The sequence below is a fragment of the Apteryx rowi genome, unplaced genomic scaffold, assembly GCF_003343035.1.
Source record: "Apteryx rowi isolate R43461 unplaced genomic scaffold, aptRow1 scaffold_32, whole genome shotgun sequence".
In the NCBI taxonomy this organism is placed as follows: Eukaryota; Metazoa; Chordata; class Aves; order Apterygiformes; family Apterygidae; genus Apteryx; species Apteryx rowi.
The window spans coordinates 2,874,287-2,896,344 of record NW_020449641.1 but is presented as its reverse complement, the minus strand read 5'-3'; the positions used below and the strand labels follow the sequence as shown (position 1 = coordinate 2,896,344).

At 43.8% G+C, this 22,058-nt stretch overlaps 1 protein-coding gene across 21 annotated transcripts in view; it reads right to left on the bottom strand.

The window, feature by feature from the left end:
* The window catches only part of LPP (LIM domain containing preferred translocation partner in lipoma), a 369,106-nt gene that overhangs the window by 119,530 nt on the left and 227,518 nt on the right, over positions 1–22,058 (bottom strand). For all 21 annotated transcript variants that reach the window (XM_026070809.1, XM_026070806.1, XM_026070811.1 and 18 more), the window contains one exon: positions 14,265–14,945. In XM_026070809.1, the coding sequence (XP_025926594.1) occupies positions 14,265–14,945 (681 nt within the window). The remainder of the gene's footprint in view (positions 1–14,264; positions 14,946–22,058) is intronic.

The following is a 22,058-nucleotide window of genomic DNA, read 5'->3' as shown; positions in this document are numbered from 1 at the left end:
TCATAAATTCCCGACAGCTGGAATTACTGTAAGGCAGACAGCCTGATTCCAGCTGCAAACCAGCCACTTTCATAAATGAGTTTGTTTTACAGTCTTCTAAAATGGAATTGGGCATAACATGGCCACCAAGGAAACTGACTGAACAATCCCGAACACTGCGCAACAACATTTATCCTGCTCATTTCCCACGCTCTTTATATTTGCTTCACCAAAAAGCATGCAGATGCTTCACTAATAGAAAAGCGCAAGGTGTTAGTAGTCATGCCTGATCTTACCGGCCTTTTCCCTCGCTCAGCAACAAAACAAAAGAAGCACCTACACCATAGCAAGGCACCGTCTGTTCAATCCTCACACACTAAGCACGTACTCAGAAGATGAGAAAGCAAGCCATATTCAGATAGCCTCTGTGCCATCAAAGTCCTTAGACCCAGACAACGAAGGCTAATAGTAGGAAGGCACTTCAGAGTACGCGAGCAGGGAGCCGAACGGGGAGGTGCTCAGAGCCAGCCACCAGAAACAACAAGGCGCAGCGACACAGGCAGTATTCGGCTTGCTACGGGCAAGAAGGCTCCAAGAGGGTCACAATCCTGCGTCGTCCCTCAAGGCCACCAGGCACATATTTCACAGTCCTAAAGCTAATTCATCCTTAAAACTACATGACTTGGCTCATTCATTCATTCTCCATCTCTGAGGGAACCTTTTTATCTCCTGAGCTCAGGCGCCTCGGGAGCCCTCCCTCTGTCACTGCATCAAGCCCAGAGACTGATGGAGGAGAAAACCAGGTGGCTGCTGCCCACGTGACCTGGCTGAGTTACTTTCTCCCTCTGGGAGTATGGGGAAATGACCATAAAAGCAGGATATTGCTGTACGCCTTTCAGAGGCTTTGTGAAGAATTTAGTTAAGATTCAGAAGAGGGCTCCAGAAATATAAAACATTATGTAAATGCTAAAAAGTTAACTGTTTTTAATGATGAATAGCCACAGATTTAAGAGAAGTCTTTCATTTTTCTTAGTTTTCATACAAAGGTGCAAAAATATCCTTCATTGCAAATAACCACTGCTCCTGCTGTGAGAAGCTCGGCACATGATTTCAATTGGCTTTCACACAGAAAATAAGAATAATACTTTGCATTTACAGACTTTAAAACTACTTTGCAGACAATCAAGTCTCAAAACCCCCACTGTGATACAGGAGGCAAACATTATACCTGTTTTACAGATGAAACTAAGGGGGGGGGGGAGAAAAAGGTTAAACTACCTAGCTGAAAACCAGAAGAGAAGTCATTTGAGAAATCAGGAACACTAGCAAGGCCTGTCTGGACCCACACTTGCTCTTTAGCGAACAGTTCTACCCTTCTGCTCCCAGACTTCGATACAGCAGAACATACACACTGCCTGGCAAAAGTGGCCATAACATTTATATGTATTACCAGCATATTTAATGTTCTGTATATATTTCTATTGACCACAGAGCATGCCTGGAATTGCATGAGGCCACTTATTCCATTTTCTAGCATGGGTGGCAGCAGAAAAGTTGTTGACAACTAAAAGTTAACCGAACGTTTATTTTTAGAACCTCAGTCCGACGTTATAGTGTCTGGACTCATAACTACCCATTTCTCTGACATTAAGCTGAGCTACCACATGAGAAAATTGCTAGAATGATAGTATTTCCAGGGCATACTGAGTCACTGTCCAACATCTAAAATGGGAAATAAAATAATTTCTCAGAAACTGTCAGCACAGTGGGAGGCAAAGTTTGTAGGAACTCAGCTTGTGTAAAAAAATTCAGATTTCTACTTTAAAACAAGTCCCTCAGCACTAAACATAAGGGTTTTTTTACTTTCTAGAGGATAAAAACAATTAAGTCCCAGGGTACTGATTTCGGGACATTATCTTGTATTTACAACAATTATTAAGCAACACTAGCAAAATGATAATGGTGACAAGCAGAGCGCAGCATGACTGACTCGCTGAGAAAGGCTGTGTAGACCCAGAAATACATATTTTTTGCTTTGATCTGATCCATCCTAGTGATCCTGTGGTCCTCACTTGGCTGCTCTTTTTGTCCAGTCCCAGGAGAGGGAGAGAGATGTTCATGAACCTCGTCCCCCCCATAGCAGTAAGGCACCACCCAAATCAGACTGCTTAGGCTTGCATCCTCAGTGGGCCATGGTAAATGTTCATGTGGAAGAATAAGAAAATCCTTAGGGCAGTGGTTTTCTACCTCTTTTTATCTGCATACCCCTGTTTTTTTTTTCTTCCTCTTGGAACAGCAGGCCCCCATATAACAAATTTACGCTTTCATAGGTAGAGGAGCACAGCTCAGAAGTAATTTGAAGACATTAGGGATTTGCAAGGTGAAAGCCACTTATCTACTGTACAGGTATGAGATAGCTGCCCTCAGAAATAGCTGTCTATGGTCCCATAGTTAATGCTTAACTTGTAATTGGTAGCAGAAGGGTTTATGAGGGTTTATCACCTCATATCCTTTGTATCCTTTTAAAAGTAAAAATAGGTGTTCTCAAACAATATAAACCTCCATTCCACAGGTCTCTTTCTCTGGGTGTTACCTGGGGGCAGTGAGTTCCAAAAGCTGAATTAAAAAAAAAATCCAAATTAATTGGTTTGCAGGAAGATTCAGTCTGTGTGGCGAGTCAGAGGTTGAATACATTCTCTCTTACTGCAGGATATCTTCTGCCTGGTTGGAGGCAGGAGACTGCATGGGAGAATCTCATCCTGCCACTGCTTTTTCTGCCAGCAATCAGGGTCTTCAAGAYAGTCAATTCAACTGCAGTGGAACACTGGAAAGTCTTCTGCTTTGTCAGCGACACGGTCTCAAGTATAAACCCCATCTCATCTGCCAGACAAAGTACACRTTCTGGATGCTTTCAGTAATATTAATTTAAATTTATAAACAAACATCAGAGACTACCAACCTGTGCAAGGGTGAAGAATTTCATTTTATCTGAGATGCTTGTTTTTCCCCCTTTTTCTCTCCCACTTTAAATTGATGCAATCTTGATTAAAAAAAAGGCAAAAAAGGGTATTTTTGAATGCTGCCTTCAGATTTGCATTTTTATGCATTTTCCATCTTTTAAGTAACAAACAGGAGGGAAAAAAGTTAATTCTGCCAGCAGCCTGCTGTGATATAAATAAAAATAATAGGTACATTCACAGATTTTGAACTTTTTACAGCCACTGCTGCAAAAAGCAATTTTAATTTATAACCACGGAGTCTTGCAAAACATATAACGAAGACATAATAAAATGGAATGTTTATCCTGTGGCTCCCATTAGACCTCTTCCGTTCGATGGTTGTAACTAATGACTTGTTTTTCCACTTTTGTATCGGAAGCCTTATTATTGGGCTGCACAGAGCATACCTTATTTGATTGCCCTAGCAATGCCTGCACCTCTTGCTGAAGCCTGCAATTAGATGTTTATGAAATAATATTAAAAAGCTGCATAATCTTGTCTGTGGTCAAAATTAAAAAAAAAAAAAAAGCCAACAACAAACCAGCCCTGTTTGTAAAATATTATACTGAGTACAATAGACGAATGTTCACTCCACTGCATGTGTCCTTTTGACTAACCACTTCTATCTGACAACCTTTTTTTGGCAACGGAACACATTGTACTTTTTGGATAACTGACTGTGGAATATAATGTTGTTTATTCAAAAGCAGGTCACATAGAACTGAGCTTCTTGTTGTCTTTATCCCTTTACCTTTCTTATCTTCATGCTGTTTAGATTTATGTTGAATTTTTTTTAATTACACATACGGCTTTAATTGCTGTGCTGCATTTGTTCACCAGAAGGTGACCTGATGGTGAAAGGGTAAAGAAAGGTGGGTGGGAAGCAGAATTCAGATTTGAAAACTATATTTGGACATATTTATCTGTGAGCAATCTGACAAAGAAACAAACACAAGAACACGCATTTCCAGCATCCTCTGTTATCTACAGTACAACATTTGCCTCAAATAAAATTTTGCTGTTTCTCTAGACTTAGAATCTACTAGAAAGAATCAACCACCACTTGCCCAATGATCTAGAAATTCAACTGGCATTTCAGAAACACCAATCAATTTCTCTCCATTAAAGTTTAGGCACCAAACAGCGGCAAAAGTCCCCGTTTTAAGCTTAAACCTTGGGGGACGAGCACCATTGGGCTGAATGATGTGCAAACAGGTGGAGGAAGTCGTGTGAAAATCTGCATTAGGCTAAATGTAGTTTGGGAAGTAGCTTCAGGAGAAACTTTTAATTAAAGTAATCAGATGGGGCAGTGCAAGAATTGATGTGTTTCTAAGGTATGTCTCAGGATGGAGCCTGGGGGAAGAAGGTCGTAAATAAGTGTTGCTTAATAGGACAGAGAAAGGACTTCTGGGATGATTAAAATGGTGCTGCAGAGGAAACAGAAGAGCTTTCTTCTAACACAAGCTGGAGAGAGAGGTGCTGGGATCGCATCCATGCCGTGAGCATCAGGCCAGGGGACCACAGTAGGCACCTAAGACTTCAAATCCGTGAGATACTCACGAAACTTGGCTTTGCATGAGTRTAAATGTTGCAGGGCACTTGTTCACAGGAGATTCCTCCTGCAGTCTGACTCAGATTGAAAAATAAACCCCACTGGGCTTAATGGCAACAGCCTAGGAGGAATCCAGCAGTGGCAAGCAGGAGCTTACTTGGTCACTTACACGTTTCTTTCCCCTGGAAAACCGTCAGTTTTCACTTTAAGGTCCCTCAGCAATGACAGAAATGGAGGTGATTCACTTAATGAGTGATCAGCTCCCACAAAGCTATGCTTCAAAAAACTGTTTCAGGTATTGATAAAATACAGTCTAAGTAGAAAAAAACAGACAGAAAATGATATCGTTAACGTGCTCTATCACATCCCAGGTGTGGCTCCATTTTACTGATGGCTAAAGTTATCCTAATACATCAGTTTAAGATATTGCCAATTTGCGTGAGGAAATTTTGTTTGTTTGTTTAGAAAAAGCTTTAATTTGGGCGGGGGGGAATGAAGAGAATAATACTGACAGTAATAATAATTCATCTATCTGTGCTGGTGCTAAACCATGCAGTGGAAAATCCTTGCTAATGCTAGACTGATCAGCTAACRCACAGCATCTCTGCTCTTCTAATTTGTTTTATGTAGCTGACTTTAGACAGCACATTTCAATCTGGACTATTTTGAGGATCCATGTAAAACTAAGTCACTGCTCTATTAGAGTGGATAAAGAGGTATATGAATACTACTCTGCTACAAGCAAGACACAGTTTATCTGATATTTTTTCAAGCACACAGAATACACTGTGTCTGGAACAAAGCAGAAAATGTGACTGGAAAGTTTAGAGCCCTTAAATTAATTCCCTAGACAAAAAGTTGAGGCACCAAATTCATAATATCATGTTATGTAACTTGTACTGGAGCCAGGCAGCTACTAAGTGAAATAGTATGAGTTATAAAAACAAAATATTATTATGAAAACAATTTTACAACTTTATAATTCACTATTATTTTCATTTAAGAAAAAACTGTCAGTATAATTGCAGATGCTGTTTGCCTTGCAGGAGTTCTTCCAGCTGGTGATGGGAAACCTCTTCTTCTTCTTTTTTCTTTTTAAAGGCTGCTATTTCATTTAATATATTGCTTTTCTTTATAGTTATCCAGAGGTAAATTTTAACAGGAGGCCCATTATGTGGGGGCCTAAGTGAGTTTAGTATCAGAACATTTATGAGCAGTAAATATAAGTATATATTATCAATTATTTCATGGCATTACTCTTGGAGGAAAAACACTATACCAGCATTCAGTATAAACTACTGCTTATTCTTCATAACTGCATATCTATTTTAAATGGGATGCTACAGGACTTGCACTGCTCACTATGCACCACGAACTTTTTCTAACTTGGTTGCTCACAGGCATAAGTATGAGGCTCAGCAGTCCCTCCACAACCATGCCTATCAATGCACAGCAACCTACACAAAGCTGCTGCTTTAGTAATAATCCATGAACACATGCCACTAAGAACTGGATTAAGACCACAAATATATTTCAAGGAGGTCAACGGGAAAGTCATGCCTGTGTTTACCCAAACGTGGGCCAATCCTCTCCAAATGACACGACCAAGATACCACATCACCCAAAGCATCGCTACCAGCCGGGCAGTTCCCTGTTTTAACACCAGGTCTAAAGTCTGCCGCATTTCACACCAGCAGGGCAGCCAGAGCCCTCCTTGCCCCAGGCACCGGAGCCGTCCAGCAGAGCAGAATTTCTCCAGTCTGCTCAGTCTCCCCAGCTCTCCCACTGGTTTGGCACCAAACCTTGGGCAGGTTTCTTTACCTAGCTTCATTACAATAAACTTGACAGTAACTCAGAGACTATCTGATTGAATAACAGCTTTACAACATGCTCCTGCACCTTGGCCTTGATTACGATGCGGCTGGGCTTGGGTGTGTTTGAAAACAGAAGGAATTCAGTTCCTCCAGGAATCAGCAGCAACATCACACATGACAGGCAGAGCATGCCTGTGAATCGGGTGGCACCTGCTTTTATGGGTGCTGCTCTTTGAACGGAAAGCTCTAAACCGATAGCGAGCCCACCCGTTGCTGTCTCCCAGTGCTGTGGAGCAGGCTGCCCACTGCTGCACCGTGTCCAGAGCGGGGCCAGCCCCGGGCTCAGGAGGCACCACTGCCCGAGGACCACAGAGCCTCCCCGTCAGACGCTTCTTCCTACCTGTTGGTAGGTACGCGCTGCCTATGTTTTATGGCCACAAATACAAAATCCTTATCTGTTAGACTTCAACATGATCTGTCAAGGCAGAAACTCAGTTATCAACAGTTAAACAGCACAGAAACGGAGCCCTTAATTAACTTCAAGGCTGCCACATGCCTTATCATGTATGGAGGCATTGTCCTCAGCTTATTTTAAGAAGGAGCCAGAAAGAACATCCAGGTATTATGCCAAAAGCCTCTTTCTCAATTATTCCTCTTGTATTACTAACCCATTGTGGCTGACTAATGACTAAAACTGCAAAARCTGCATCCTGAAGCTGTAAATTTAAGTTGCTTTCTTGGTATATGCTGACCTGACTTACTCCTATAACTGCAGGCTCCCTATTATCTTTAACTCTTAAGGTAATTGTTTGGTAACTTGCTGTTTCTCTGTTTCAGGAAAGCAACTCAAATGTATGATTCCTTGGAGACAAATCCAATGAACTCCTCTGTCATCAGCTGGTTCCTGCTAATAAATGGTGTGCTTAATAATAAAAATAAAGTATCAGGAACAAAACAAAGTTATGAAATGAGAATGTTAAACACATTTTAAAATTGTTTTCAATTCCTTCAAAATTTTAGGGTATAAAACAGCCTGCACCAGGTCACAGAATCACAGAAGGGCTGAGGTTGGAAGGGACCTCTGGAGACCATTTAGTCCAACCACCCTGCTCAAGCAGGGTCACCTAGAGCACGTTTCCAAGGATTGTGTCCAGATGGCTTTTGAATATCTCCAAGGAAGGAGACTTGAAGGTCCCTGTAGGAAGGAAGAGCATGCCATTCTGMAAACATCCCTTGGCACCTTGGCCAGCCCCTTTTCACCTGAGAGTCCTGAAGAAATCCACAAAGATTTCAATGCAGAAATTCATAGTCTCTTTGAGAGGAACATATTATTATTCTCAATGCCACAGATCGCCACCAAGTCCTAACTCTGAGCCTCTCATCTCAATGTTAGACACCACGGCCTTCTTCCCCTCCTCCTCATTTTAATAGAAGCAACAGCATTTAATTTAATACACCCAGAAGCAATGACAGAGTCAGCTGCTGATATATAGCTAGCGCTGGTTAGAACTCAGAATTACTATTTTGTGAGGAATTTCAACATTTTGACATTTGTTGCTACTCTCAGGGTAAAAAGGAACTGCATATTCATGTGGAAATTTTGAAATGTCATGTTGAAATCATAAATTCCATTTTGAAATTCTGAATCCTGTGTTTTATTTAATTTTATATTATCTTTCTGTCCGCTTTAATTCATTAAAGGTCAGGTCACAATATTTTAAATAATCTTTTCTTTCATTTTAATTGTTTTTGTTTTATTTCAGCATTCAAAAGTATGGGCAGCCTCTATCTCACACTGACAGAAAACAAACTTAAACCATTATTTTACACTGCCTCTGAATCCCATCCAGTGGAAATTTTCAATGTTATTTTTAGGGAGAAGACACTTTGGGGGGAGGTGGGCAGTGCTACAGTAAGCTGCTTGCCTTTCTGCAAAAGCAAAAAGCCGAGCAACGAAAGAATATATCTCTGTGACAGCAGGAGGGAAGCAGGCAAACTGCATTTATTCATCTGCAGAGAACAAAAAATTCCTAGTCACTAGATTAACAGCAAACAGCAAGAGCATTAGTCTCAGTTCAAACCTACGTGTCGGAGGTACTTATTTTATGTGAGTGATGGCAGACTGYAAAAATTGTTAAACCAGTACAAGAGAAGTGCATCAGTCATAGCAGAGGACACTGGTGAGCAGATGTTTCTGAGGCAAAGATGAAACTTCCAAGTGAACGTCTCCATCGCAGGTATTAAATCAGTGGAAAAACTGACAAAAGCTGTCTGAAATGAGAAAACAGCGAGCCGTCACGGTCCCCTTTTGGGCACTGCAAGTTTCATGAGACCACATCAGTGCTGGTTGCAGCAGGCAGCAAAGAAACACCACCTCCAGCAGTGCGGAAAAGATGCAACAGTCAAGGTCTGCTAATCACGAGTGGTCACCACCAGCCAAACCATGCCAAAAGCCTAAGTTGCCTCATTAATTTTACCTCCCCATTTCCAGTTGGCTCTCCACTGAATTTCCAGGGCACTCACCTAGAACGCTGCAAGGTGCTGAAGCTGTCATGCTTTGTAGGACTTGACATCTGTAGACATGGAAAAGGGGGCAAGGGGGCCTCATGGCCGGTGCAGGCTAAGCACAGTTGGGGAACTGGCACATTTGTGCCACCTGAGTGAGAAGCAGGCACCGAACAGACACAGCTGTCACAGGGATGCTGCTTCCTCACTCCCACCAGCAAATCTGCGATAAAGGAACAGGAATTCGGATGCTATACTAAATCAGTGCTACAAGACACTTTCTTCCCCCCAAAATTGGCAGATTGATCTCAAGAGATAATGTTTTTGTTGAGATTTCCACTACTGTGGACCAAAACCGCAAGCTTGTTTCCAGTGATTTCAGCTGCACCCAGTCCGGATGCAGAAAAAAATGCAGGTCTCTTTGGGAGGGAAAGTGGTTCCTCAGCCCTATGAATAGAGTCAGAAAGAGGAAGGAGAAGCCACTGGATCTGAGGTCTAGGAAGGACAACCTTTCTGAGTGTCTGCAACGGCCACCCTTCAAATGTGCCAGGAATAACATGAGCTCCCTGAAAGTTTAAGGAATTTTCTGTCTTTCACTGAAGTCATAACATTCATAAAATCTGAGCAGAAAAAAACATCCTGAAAACTCAAAAYACCCACCACCAAAACAAAACATAGCTCTCCCACGGCACCCCTGAACCAAGCTTAAATGAAATTAGTTAAAAAAACAAAACAAACAAAACAAAAAAATCCACCTCTCTGAAACCGCTGTGTGGTTCAGACATGGGCAGCCACGTTGCTTGAGGGCATGGAGGAAGGAAAGAAGGGACAGTGCCAAAAGCACCCGAAAGGCTAAGGAAGGCTGCGTTCCTCCCATGAGATATGCCCACATCTATCTGCAGATACCAGGATCCCCTGACAGCCCTTTTCAAAAAAATTCTGCAGTGTATGGATATATACTGTTGGTTCACAGTGCAGGAGAGAGAATCTGCTTATGCCATCAGTGTTGTGTCTGATCTAACTGCTGGGGTAGAGCATCAAGGTGAGAAATGCAGACTAGTTATACAACCTAACTGCAGCTGGAGTCAACCCTCGATGGTATGTTGCTTTCCATTATGTCCCCATCATGTACATAGGCTCTACACGTGGGAGTAAACAGAGGGCCTGGCTCTGCTGTGCCTCGGTTCTGCAGTATGTCCCATGCATTGGCCGGAGGGCAGGCATCAGCTTCGCCTTTATGGGAGAAGGTATCCCTGGCTTCTGTTGATTGAGGCTGCAGATGCCCACAGCTCCCTTTGGGGACTAAAATTAACACAGGTTAGGGCCGCAGGGGACTGAGTCCTTCCAGGACTCCACAAATGAGCCAGAGTGAGAGCAGGAATGGATAGGTACAAGGTCTGCACCCCTTGTGTGTTTTCTGCTGGTCCACAAAGCCACCCAGGAGACATACAGTAGTCTCCAAAACACTCAAACATACTCAAGAACAGCAAGAGAATTTGCTGTGATTTGGAGATATGAGAGCTTGACAAGGGTATTTGGTTTCTCAACTGTTACAGCATAGAAACATTTGGTGATAGCTGTGTTGGTCAGTGGTGGGAGTTTTTTCAACTCTATTTTGGCCACAGGGCAGATTTGCAGGAATTCTCTGTGTTGGAAACTGGCCATGCCATTTGTGTTTTCTAACGTGGACATTATGGTGCCAAAAATCAGCATACCTAATGAGTCACTCTGGTCTTGTGCTCTCTGGCCTTTGGCAGGGGAAAAGTTAAGAGGAAGACTTCAGACTTTGACTTGGTCTGAGGGCAGAGTAGTACTGGCAAAAAGCATGAGAGCAGACGGTCCTGTCACATGTTTCTGTGATGGTCTCATGACAGTTCCCCTGATGCTTATACAGAGATCCCCACTACCTACAAGACAGAGGAGAAACTACCAAGGTTTTTGGCCAGGAATGCCCTTGAAGCACATGAAGGTTTAAATGAGGGCATGCACTCTGCTAGCTCATTTCCTAACTAGGACTGGGCATTAATGCTAAATGGAGTGCTACAAAAGACTAAAACGCACAGAGGTTTCACATGCATGACTTTCACTTCCATAACTGGCCCAAGGACAGAATTCAACACATAGCTGTGTGTGAGTAAAACTCATTGTTCTCAGTGGGCTTTAAGAATCAGTACAGATTATTTTCTGTTCTCATACCAATCCAGATTTATTTTGGATCAGCAGCGACTTCAGCATGATTAGTACATCGCAAAACACAGAACCACAGCACCATGAACCTCTTCCTAACCAGAATGAAAAATATAAACCATTTTTTACCCCTTAAAAATCCTAAACAATCTGAATGAAAATTTTCAACCCTTCTGGAGTTGGTGGACCATGGTGTGTATTAGAATAAGCACCATGAATTTCTAATCTGAGATGAATTAGTTACTACATCCTTAATGTTTTGCACACCAAGTGCATTCAAAATTAAGAATGCACTTTTTTAAATGAAGCTTGGAAATTATTTTATATTCCAAGATCATTCCATTGCAAGAAGAAAAATTCCTAAAGGTCTTCTTTTATTTTATGAGATATGTATTAATGCCTGCTTCTTACCCTGGCTTCTTAATCGTTTTCCTAAACTGAAAGGCCTCAAACCAACCTTGAAAAGGGAAAATGTAATAAAATGCAGAAGCCAGTTGTGTGCTGGAAAATCTGTTAAAATTCACATTGTAGCCAACAAATCAAATTACAGTGACAATTCTCCCTGACAGGAACCTGGTTCTAACACAGCCTTCTTTTTTCTTTCATTTATATAAAATCATTCAAAAAAGTTGATTCTTATGAATGAGCTAGCCTGCAAAGGAAGAGAACAACATGCAGAAAAAGCAGACAACACTGCTTCTTTGGCTAGCAAAACATGCAGTGTTTCATTAAYGGGCATTTCATGTTAGTCTGTAAGATCACCTTCAATCTTTCATCAATTAAACTGTATTTGCTACAAAGCAGCAACAAGCAGAGCCTGCCACTAATGTTTCAGAAAATAGTTAAGTGCAAAGGTGAGATAGGATAATAAGCTACATATTTAGCAGGCTAGAAGAGAATGAAAGTTCTGAAGGGATTTAACATCAGTTAGATAGCAGTCTGTTTTGCAGGAGAATTGAAATTATTTATACAGAGATATATACATATAAAAATAAATATGTGTTTGCAAATACCACATAAACACACACACACACACACATATGCATGTATATATACATACATRAAACCCCAAACTTGAGCTAAACTGATATGTCCCTCCAGCTTTGTAATGCAAATGAGACTAACAGGTTTGTGCTGTTTGTGGTTTGAGATGATTTGCGTTTCCATAGAGATACTGACTGCACTGAAGTTTTTAAATTTTATATATATACATAACTCTACTTGCATTCATAAAAGTCTAAATATCTATTTGGTGTACATCAACATTTCCTCATTGACTCCACTGGAACCGCACCAATTTACACTGGTTAAGGCTATGTGCAAATTCTGTACCTTTCACTGCTTTCTAATCTAAGTCATATCATACCAAGCACCTGCAGAGCTGAGGGTTTATTACCCCTCTCCCCCCTCCTAGCTCCTTGGTGAGGAAAGGAGGGAAAAAAAAGAAGCAGTTTATTAGCTCACGTTGCTAGTAGATAATATTTCAAGAACTTTTTTATTCATTGCTCTCACTATACCGCCTGCAGAATTCCTGAATATCTTTGCCTTCAAAACTTCCCACTGTTAGGAAATCTAGAATTCAGGGAAAACTGGCTCTATGCTTCTAGTGAAGGAAATGGCAAGAAGATAGACTTTTTTTTTTTTATGTGTCAGAAGTTTTTACCATTTCTCTGTCAGCACTCAAGAGCTAGCGAGCAGCTATGTGCTGAGGTGAGTCTGGGTGGCCCAGAGCAGCAATGGGCACACTGCCTTCTCGCCTGGGCTTTGCTCTCCTCAACCTCTGCCAGAGACGAAGCCAGACCTGGGAACACCCGCTGTACTTTAGAAGGATCCCACAAAGTCCCTGAATCGCCCCAGAGAGCATTAGAGACAGCAGTCAGCAGAAGTGATGGAGGCCAGACAGGGTGAAAGTTTGGACAGAGAAGCCAGGCAGACCAGTTTGACTTCCTAGTACAAGTCAGCTTAAATTGATGAGGTCCGGACACCTGTTAAAGTGGATGGACACCACTCACCGTACCATCTTTTTGCCACTTGAGAGGAAAATCAAACAGCCCACAGAGCTGTGTGGGAACTCATTTCCATGTGGTTTCAGCGATAAGTGATTTTTAAACAGTGACACACAAGAGGTCAACCTCCGGAATTGCTTTGAACCACAATCAAAAACAGCGTGTTTTGTATCTCCGATCTGAATAAGAGGAGGAACATTTTTTCTGGTCAATCAAAAAAAGGTCCATAAACATACAGAGGAGAAGTTTACATGCAATCTCTTATTTGATCTTGGGAGAACCCGGAAGGAAAGATCCAAGCGTAGTAATTTCATACAAATATATAGCCAACAAACTTATCACATAACTGCTTGTCACGGGGACGTAAACTTCCTCCTGCCCTGCAGGGTGAATTCCAACAAGTAACACCAAGTATCTGTAAATGAGATGGTCTCTCCCTTCGAGGCTGATGGGATTTCTAAGACTCCAAAAGTGTATTTTCAAGGCAGATGAGAGTTCCCTATTCTCAGCTTTTAAGAAGCTGTGTGGATAGAGAACACTGGGCAAAACTGTTTTCTGTATTCCTCATAGCTTTTCTCTTGTTTTGAAACAAAGATGTGGTTTACAGTCTTGTCAGCTCACTGAGTCAAACTTTACACAATGGAAAAGCCAACTAACTTGATTTTAAAATCTTGGCCTGCCTCCTGAAGGCTGGCCCATACCACCTTCAGAGTCCAGGCCCACGCTTGCCTTGCATTCATAGTGTTTGCACTCAAGTTTACATTTATGTTATGGGCTTTGAGCAAGCGTGAGACATGGAGATGACAGGAAGGGGAGGCAAGAACATGAGCCCCCATTGCCCTCAGCGATGGGGACCTGACCACCTCTTAAGTGTAATACTTGTGCTCTGGGCACTCGGTCCTTCACCAGTCACTGCATGGATAAATCTCAGTAGGTGTCACAGAGCTGATGTCTGGTAGACATGTCAGCCTGTGCAGGGCTCCAAGCTACTGCAATGTCTCCTCAAGCCTCGTGAAGCAGCACAGACCTCCGCATCTGAGCTAGAGCCGTTCAGCAGCTCCAGATGCATCRGGCACATGCAGCGCTCCTAACCTGCCCCCTCTGACACAGTAAACCTACACACCACATTTTAAAAAGGGTCCCAGACCACGTTAAGCTAACAGAGCTGAAAACACAGCTTTGTACTCTCTCAGGGAAGCTTGCAAGCGTCTGCGTCTCCTACCTTTTGCAGAGCAGGTGGCTGCGGAGCCAACACTGGGTCAGTGATGTAGGTCTTCTTCGTGCCAGGTGGCTGGTACAAGGCAGGAGGAGTCTGGCCGATGGTGTTGCTGGCAGGATACGCTGGCTCGGGCTTCCAGGTGTTTTGGGGCATGTAGGGTGGCTCTGAGCCATTCCTCCCTCCATATCCCGCGTAGTACGGGTCCTGGTACCGGCCCGGAGGAGGCGCGTAGCCGTAGCTGGGCTCTGAGGGCCGCACGGGCTGCGGGGCATAGCCRTAGTCGGGCCCGCGAGGCTGCGGAGGAGCGTACTGCGGCGTCGCTCCCGGCTGGCGTGCCAGCGGAGGGCCGTAGGGCTGGCTCGGCCCGAGGCTGCCGTAGGGAGCCGGCTGCGGCCCCGGCGGCTGGTAGTGAGGGCTGGGCTGGGCCGTTTTCACCTGCACATTGAAGGCCGGGCGGCTGGGGGTGGAGGCAGTGGTGTACGATGCGGGAACCGGCTGCGGCTGGGGTTTCAGGGTGCCGATGGGAGTGACCGGGATCGGAGCCGGCTGCCCGGGACCCTTGGCAGTGGATTTCTTGGTGGCGGTGAGGGGAGGCTGGTTGGGAATAATCATCCGCTTGTGGCCGGTGACAGGTGTTGACACTGACGGGGCGGTGGCAGAGGCGCTGCTCGAGGTCCCAGAGCCCTAGGGAGCGAGCAGAGGAGAGAGACCCTCAATAGCAGCAGGAGGAACTGGTCGGATGTCAGAACAAGCAATTCAGGGTTAAATGGAAACGAGATTTTATAGTAACATCTGCGCAGCAACTCAGACTGCTTAGGAAAGCAGGAATGTACCCGAGACCAGATTATAAAATGGTAATAGCAACCTTTTCCTGCTCTGACAGAACAGGGACAACACTACTGCAACTGAACAGAACTGCCACGCACAGTATTTCATCTTTCCTTGGGATTTTTTTCCTTCACCTTAAAACAAACAAACAGAAAAGTGATAAACACAAGATAAAGAAAAAAGGGGGGACTCACTGGAAAATAATTAGGGGAAAACCCATGCACAAAGCCGGAAAGATTTCTGTGAAACAAGAGCATTTTGAAAGAGAGAGAAAACGAGATTAGAGTCTCTATGGAGATGTGAAATTCCCTGGGTCTTTAGAGGACTTGTACAGTACTGCCCCCCGGTAAGGAAGCTACTTTAAAAGCACAAGAGACAAAAAAATGGCATAACCTGATAGCAGTTTCCAAGCCATAAGCATAAACTTAGATCAAAGCAAAATACAGAGGTGTCCCTTTGCCTGGCTCTGCTCTTAAGCACTGCTGGTAGAAAATCTGGAGTGACCCCAGTGAAGGCAAATGTTAAACATTTCATGTAAAAGGGCAGAAAGCAGGCCAAGATTCCGGAGAGCTTCAAAAGTCAGCTCCCCTGTGTGTAGTCACGTAACCCTGCACCAGCACCTTGGGAGCAGCAATGGTCAGGGAGCCAAGAAACAGCTTCAAAGCAAGCATTGCCACTTCCTGGGCTTGGGGGCCAAATGAAGGTTTAGTGTGGTGACACTGTCCTAAAAGGCATCTTACACCCTTCCGTCTAAAGTACTTGTTTGCCTTCCTTGCTACTTATTAAACTCCAATGTCCCAAAACACTGGTGTGAAAGGACGTTTTAGTTAAATAGCTGAAACAGCCAATGGTGTGAAATAGCTTTTGAAGAATATTGAAGATCACCGTTAAGTCCTTTCGGTAAATCAGAGAAGAGCAAACTTGAATTTCTGGAGTTTAGAATTAGGTACAACCTCTTGCTTCTTTTAATTTTCCTTTCTTGTAAAAGTGGACCTGAATTTCATGCTTTCCTTTACAAAGAAGCATTAAGTGCAGACATGCAATTTGACAATATTGCTTTGCTGTTGTATCTTAACATGATGGTTATATGAGGTTATATTACAAACTTTCCGCACTGGGCTCGATCACACTCCTGATTCACTTAATAACCTAAGAGTTCACTGCAGCCTGAAGTCAGACAAGCCCAGCTCTTACTGATGGTTGTCTTCAACCTAAGGCATGCACCTCCTTCCCCCAAATGACCAATCTTGTGTGCGTGTCCCAGGAACTCCTGCTTTATGCAGGCGCCCTGACCTCCACCTTCTGCCCCATCACCTTCTTGCTGGGACTTCAGGACAGGGAGGAGAGCAGGGAGGGCATGTCAGGGGCAGCCTGTGCACAACCTCTGCCCAGGCCAGAGAAATCCTCTGCCTGGTCAGCAGGTGGCAGCAATAAATTGCTACCAAACTAACCCAAGCCAGCTGCAGCATGGGGATCGTAGCCACTCATTTCCTTGGCCCTTCCAGGGTACTGAGCTCACCATCCAAAGTGGGAGAAAGGCTGATCCACCACCACTAATTGGCAACTGCTACACATCAAGAAAGGGACAATAAGAGCAAGTCAGTCAACATTTCATCCACAGCCCACAGACAAGTCTACCAAGGGAATAAGGAAGTGCTGGTGCCCAATTAGAAGATCTACCCTGGTGCCATGTGCAAAGACACTTTTGCTGACGCACTGGTAAAGAACTTGCTCCTGCAATCGCACCTTCAGGGCAAACCTCCCAAGAAGAGTCACTGTAAATGAGCAAATTAAAAGGCAAATAAGAGCACTGATTTGTTTCTAGAGGTGTAAAAGGCGTGTATGCAGAGGTGGGGAATAACAAGGCAACAAATTTCTGCTGGAGAAAAAACATCTGATTGCATTCAAACTGTCCAAAAAGATCCATGGCAAGACAGTACGAAGATGGACTAAAGAGATTCAGAAACTGAGAACAAGGAAGAGCTGAAGCGTGTCTTAGCTGAACTGTGAGGATCGAGACAGGTTAAGGGTCTGTAGCCCTCCATTAATACTGCCTGACTTTTGTATTTCTGAAATACCTGACAAGGAGCAGACACGCCTCTATCCCTGCTTCAGAGCACAACTGCACCAATGCTCACTACTAGCAAGAAACTTTGCTTGCTATTGGAATCATTCTCCCATGTCAGCTTGGCATTTATGCCCAAGAGTGCTAGAAACTCTCCCATTTCCTCACCTATTTTGTTCTTCTAAATGACAGTAGTTTGTCCACTTACTGTAATGGGATGAAAGGTCTGCAGCGCGGCACTGTATAATTATCACCAGGAAAGCATTTTTTTTTTCATGTGAAGAGGGAGAAGGTAGATAATATTTAAATGACAATGGTCTGGAGGGGGAGGGGTGCAGAAAGACCAAAACAAAAAGAAAAACATAAAAAATGAGCCCTGTTCATCACATCTTATACTTCTGAGCACAAACCCTGGAAGCCGATGATGACAGACTGAGATAGAAGTTTGCACCACCACAAGAACCAGGGGGTTTTAATCTTGCATACAAACATCCACGTAACATTTCACTTAATGTGCTGATGCCAGCCTCTGCAAGGACTGGAATACACATTAGGAACGAATGGGAGCCTCTTCCTCCAAAGACCTCATTACCTACTGACCGGCCCTCTGAAAGGCTCTGAGCAGTTCCCACCTTCAGCACTACAAAGAGGAGGAAGCGAGAGTCTCCCCTCCAGCACTGGAGCCTCGGGAAGGGAAGCGGGAAGCTGGGCCCAGAGACCTCGCTGTGCCATCAACTTCATAGCAAAAGCTCAAGCTAGCAAGTGACGGCTGCATTGTGGCATTCAAACCACAGCGTGCCTTGAGGAGGAGGAAGTTTGCATCAGTAGGAGTCCCCAGAGGCATTCTGCGTGACTCATTCTGAATTCCTCTGAGGGTGCTGGGGAAGTGTGCGATGAAAACTGGGGTTGGGGGGAGGAGGAGGTTGTAACGCTAGTTAACATGGTGCAGCAGAGAAATGGGACATTAATCTAACACTACTGGCGCACTGATGATTTATGGGGACACAAAAAGGAGCACTGGCTGTAGCACCTGAGCAAGGGCACAGGAGAGGTATTGCCATAAATTCTCTGCCCCTTCACTTGGGAAAGGAGGGTGGCCACAATCCAAACTTCTGTATGCCCAGCCATGCACTCAAATATCACCTCAGTCTTAAACCTCTACATTATTCATGGATTAAGAGAAGATTTTATAAACACACATGAACTATGGATAGTTTAAGATGCCTGCTCTGAGGACAGGCATGTGCAGAAGAAGGATGAGGAAAAGGTACTTGGATACCATGGGGAAGAGTGATTTAAACAGATGTTTGGAAGGCGCTAGGAGGATAGCAGGGATGAACGAGGCTATAAAGATGCCAAGTGGATGGAGAGGGAGTAATGAACATAAGGCTGGAAAGGACTACCTATATCGCCAGGTACAGTCCCAGCAAAACAGATGGTTGTCACAAATGTTTCATCCAAAAGAGTCCACTGAACATCTACTAGCGCAATGAAGCAGACTCCTCCAAAAGTACATCAAAGTGACAGCCTAGAACATGAAAACAAGGAGAAATAGGAGGAAAAAAAAGGAGAAAGACAAAGAGTGGGTTCATGGGAGTTCGGGCATCCCTTCCTCCAGCAGCTCCTGGACAGCTCATTTCAAAACCATATCAAATTTGCAAGGGACTATCACAGCCAAACACGCTCTCTGACATCCTCTAAGGGCTGTTTTCAAAGGAAGACAGGCTTTCCTCTGCTCGCCATGCACTAGATGAAACTGTCTGACACACTTTGCAAGTGCAAATTAGAACCACGCTACTTACCATCAACCCCTTCCTGCAGATTCATATTTGCAAAGAGAGAGTAAACTAGAAACCCCAGGTGCTGATAACAGAGTTGTTAAGAGAAACTAGAGTAGGAAGGAGTTAAATTCAGAACCTCGTCTACCACAAGCATTATAATACAAAATCTTTTTTTTTAATGGGGAAAATACAAGAGCCGTGTTTAAACACAGATGGAAGTACCTAAATGCACTGCCTCTTCTACAAATGAATTATCCAGCAGTTCAAATAGAGGTGAACTAATACTGACAAAATCAAGTAAAACCCAGTCAACGTGGGAGGAAAAAAACCCCAAAACACTTCTCCTAAAAAAAGTTACCATGTGTTAAGAGGAATCATTTTGTTTGGTAACTCCTGCCCTATCTCCTTAAATGTAGTGAAAGTTTATAAACATTTGCAGGAGGTTCTTGTAACAACCACCATCATGAGAACTCTATGCTGTTGCAATAAAGGATTCATGCTGCCCTACGGCTCTGATTTTCAAAGCTGTATATCTGGATTCAAAACTACCCTGGTGGGAAAATGCAAAATTCGGAGCATCTCTATGATTATTCATGCTGTAGAAATTATCTATGTACATTTTAAATTAAATCCAAAATATACCCATGAGTAGAAAGTCATATAATAGGTATTACAGTTCCATGATGATCAACAGAAATTAGCCTACAGGTCTATACTATTTGTCAGGGTTAAATATTTCCAAAAAGAGTACAAAATGACTGTATTCTACTTTGTAGGAACATGATTTTATATGATCAGCTGGAACCCTTATGAAAAGGACTGAATTCCCTTTTCATTTTGTGTATTTGTAGAGTATTTTCTATAGAATCCCTTCAGTTATTCATTTTCACAGACTGGATCAAAAATGCCTACACAAAGTTTATCATATTCTATTCAATTCTCCAGGCATTTTTCATAAAGGTACAGTTGAATAGCTTTAGTCCTTTAGCTGTCAAATTATCACATATAAAGATACATGACTCCAGCTCAGTGGTTTTCAACCTTTATGCTCTGCAGCCCTGAAATTTTTTTTCAGGAGAGACAAGCTCCTCTACTGAGAGAGTTAATTTACTGACAATAAACATGTTTTTTAAGTTACCTTTCACAGAATTCTTCTGAGTCACCTTAGGAGTGATCCGCGGACCCCCAGGGTTTGCAGAGCAGAGGTTGAGAACCACTGCTCCAGCTGGGGCTGCCTTTTCAAGCAGTTCAGTCACAATTTATTCCATGAGAGGAACAAAACGACACTTCCTCCTTGAGAAGCACAGACGTAGCAAYTACTGGCAGGCTGAGCCCGGGATACGGCGTTCCCAGGAGGCTGCCAGCTAGCAGCGCTCAGGGAGCATCTCCCCTCCTAGCTCAGCTGCTCTCCTGCGTGGCCCACAGGCACAACCAGCTGGACTGAGACACACTGGGGCCAGCCCAGGCAGGTGCCATGACCAGTCTCAAGCCCCTGCTGAAATCTGCTGAGTGCCCYCAGTGGGGTGGTGGTGGGAGGCTTGGGTGGCAAAGGCAACGAAGAGCGGACAATAAACTTGGCTTCTCCTGACGCCGCAGACTGGCGCTCACTTCAGCTAGCTGTAGATGCTTAAAGCTTGCTCTGTCATCAGGAGAGGAATGCACCTCCACAAGGTCATTTATCCCATTTTAATGCTGAAGCCTAAAACAAGGGAGATGAATCATCAACTGGAGGAACCTACTTCCCCCCACTGACTGCAGAAGGAGCATAAAGACAGCTAAGACAAGTCACCGAATATTTAGACAGCACAAGTTAGATGAGATGAATTCCGCGATAAGCAGGTAATTTTGATACGACTGCAAGAAGCACAGATATGCTTCCTGCATTCCTGTGCATTTCCCTTAATGCTTTTCCCTGCATTAAGGGCACTGCTGCTCAAGCTGAGCTAGCACTTCACACCGTGTGGTGGTCCGCACACCAGCCACTCGGCGATCAGCCAGACCCCACCATGCTGCATGGCCACACACCAGACCGAGAGGCTACAAAAGCATTTCCAGTGATTGGAGTGGGGTGGGGTGGGCTGCTCTCTCCCACCTCAACAGTGGCTCCTACTAGAATCAGGAGCTGCTGCCTTGCCGAGAGTCATGGCTGGGCTCTGCCTTACTCCTGCCTGAGGCAGGATATCCCAGCTTCCTCCCAGCTTGGGAAGATGACTCCAGAGAAGCATCACAGCCCTGCTTTAAAACCTGGGCCTTTAGGTACCTGAAAACATGAACGAGCATTTGATGGGGTTTCCCAATGTGCTTACACATCTAACTCCTGCTGACTTCAAATTCTGTACTTGAACAAGCTGCATTACTAGTGCTAATGTACGGCCAGGTTGCCCTGAACATATCCTCTTTTTCTGTCTGAAATACCATCTGGGTGAAAAAGAGGAATCTGGCCATTCATTTAGGACTTGCAGATGCCTGGAGTCCCAGCAGAGTCCCAGGTGGGTTGCTGCACGTCCAGAGATGCTGAGCRCATCCACGGCACACATACAGCACACCCAGTGCACTCCCAGTGTACAGGACTTCCTGGCCTTCTTGGTAATGTCCAAACAGCAGACCAGGCACACTGAGGATACAACAGTCTGCTTTGAACTGCTGCTACATAATGCACACAGTTCAGCTGCCTGCACAAAATTCTTCAGGTGTTAAAATATCTTTAAAATTTGGTCAAAAATCTTGAAGTCTGGTCCAAAACTTTTAATTCCTCTGCCCAGACACCTTTATAATCAGATGAAAATTTTCTTTCCAGTTCCATCAATCTCTGATTTCCTATTTACAGTTGAGACATGTAAGCATCACGGGGGCATGGGATGTGCACAGATCAGCAGCCACACTCATACTTTCCAGCTGTGTTTATTTGGGATTCAGCTTGTTGGCTTGATCTCCAGAAACTATCAAGGTATTTGACTGAACTGCTCCTAGGCATTATACCAAAAGAAAAAGAGGAGAAATCTAATAAAGTGTCCCATCTCTGGTTCTCAAATGAAGAAAATACGTTACAGATGCCATGAAGTGTTACAAGAACACAATTACTTCTGAGCTTTGATCTGTTTTTCAGCTGCCACTAAAGGTGGA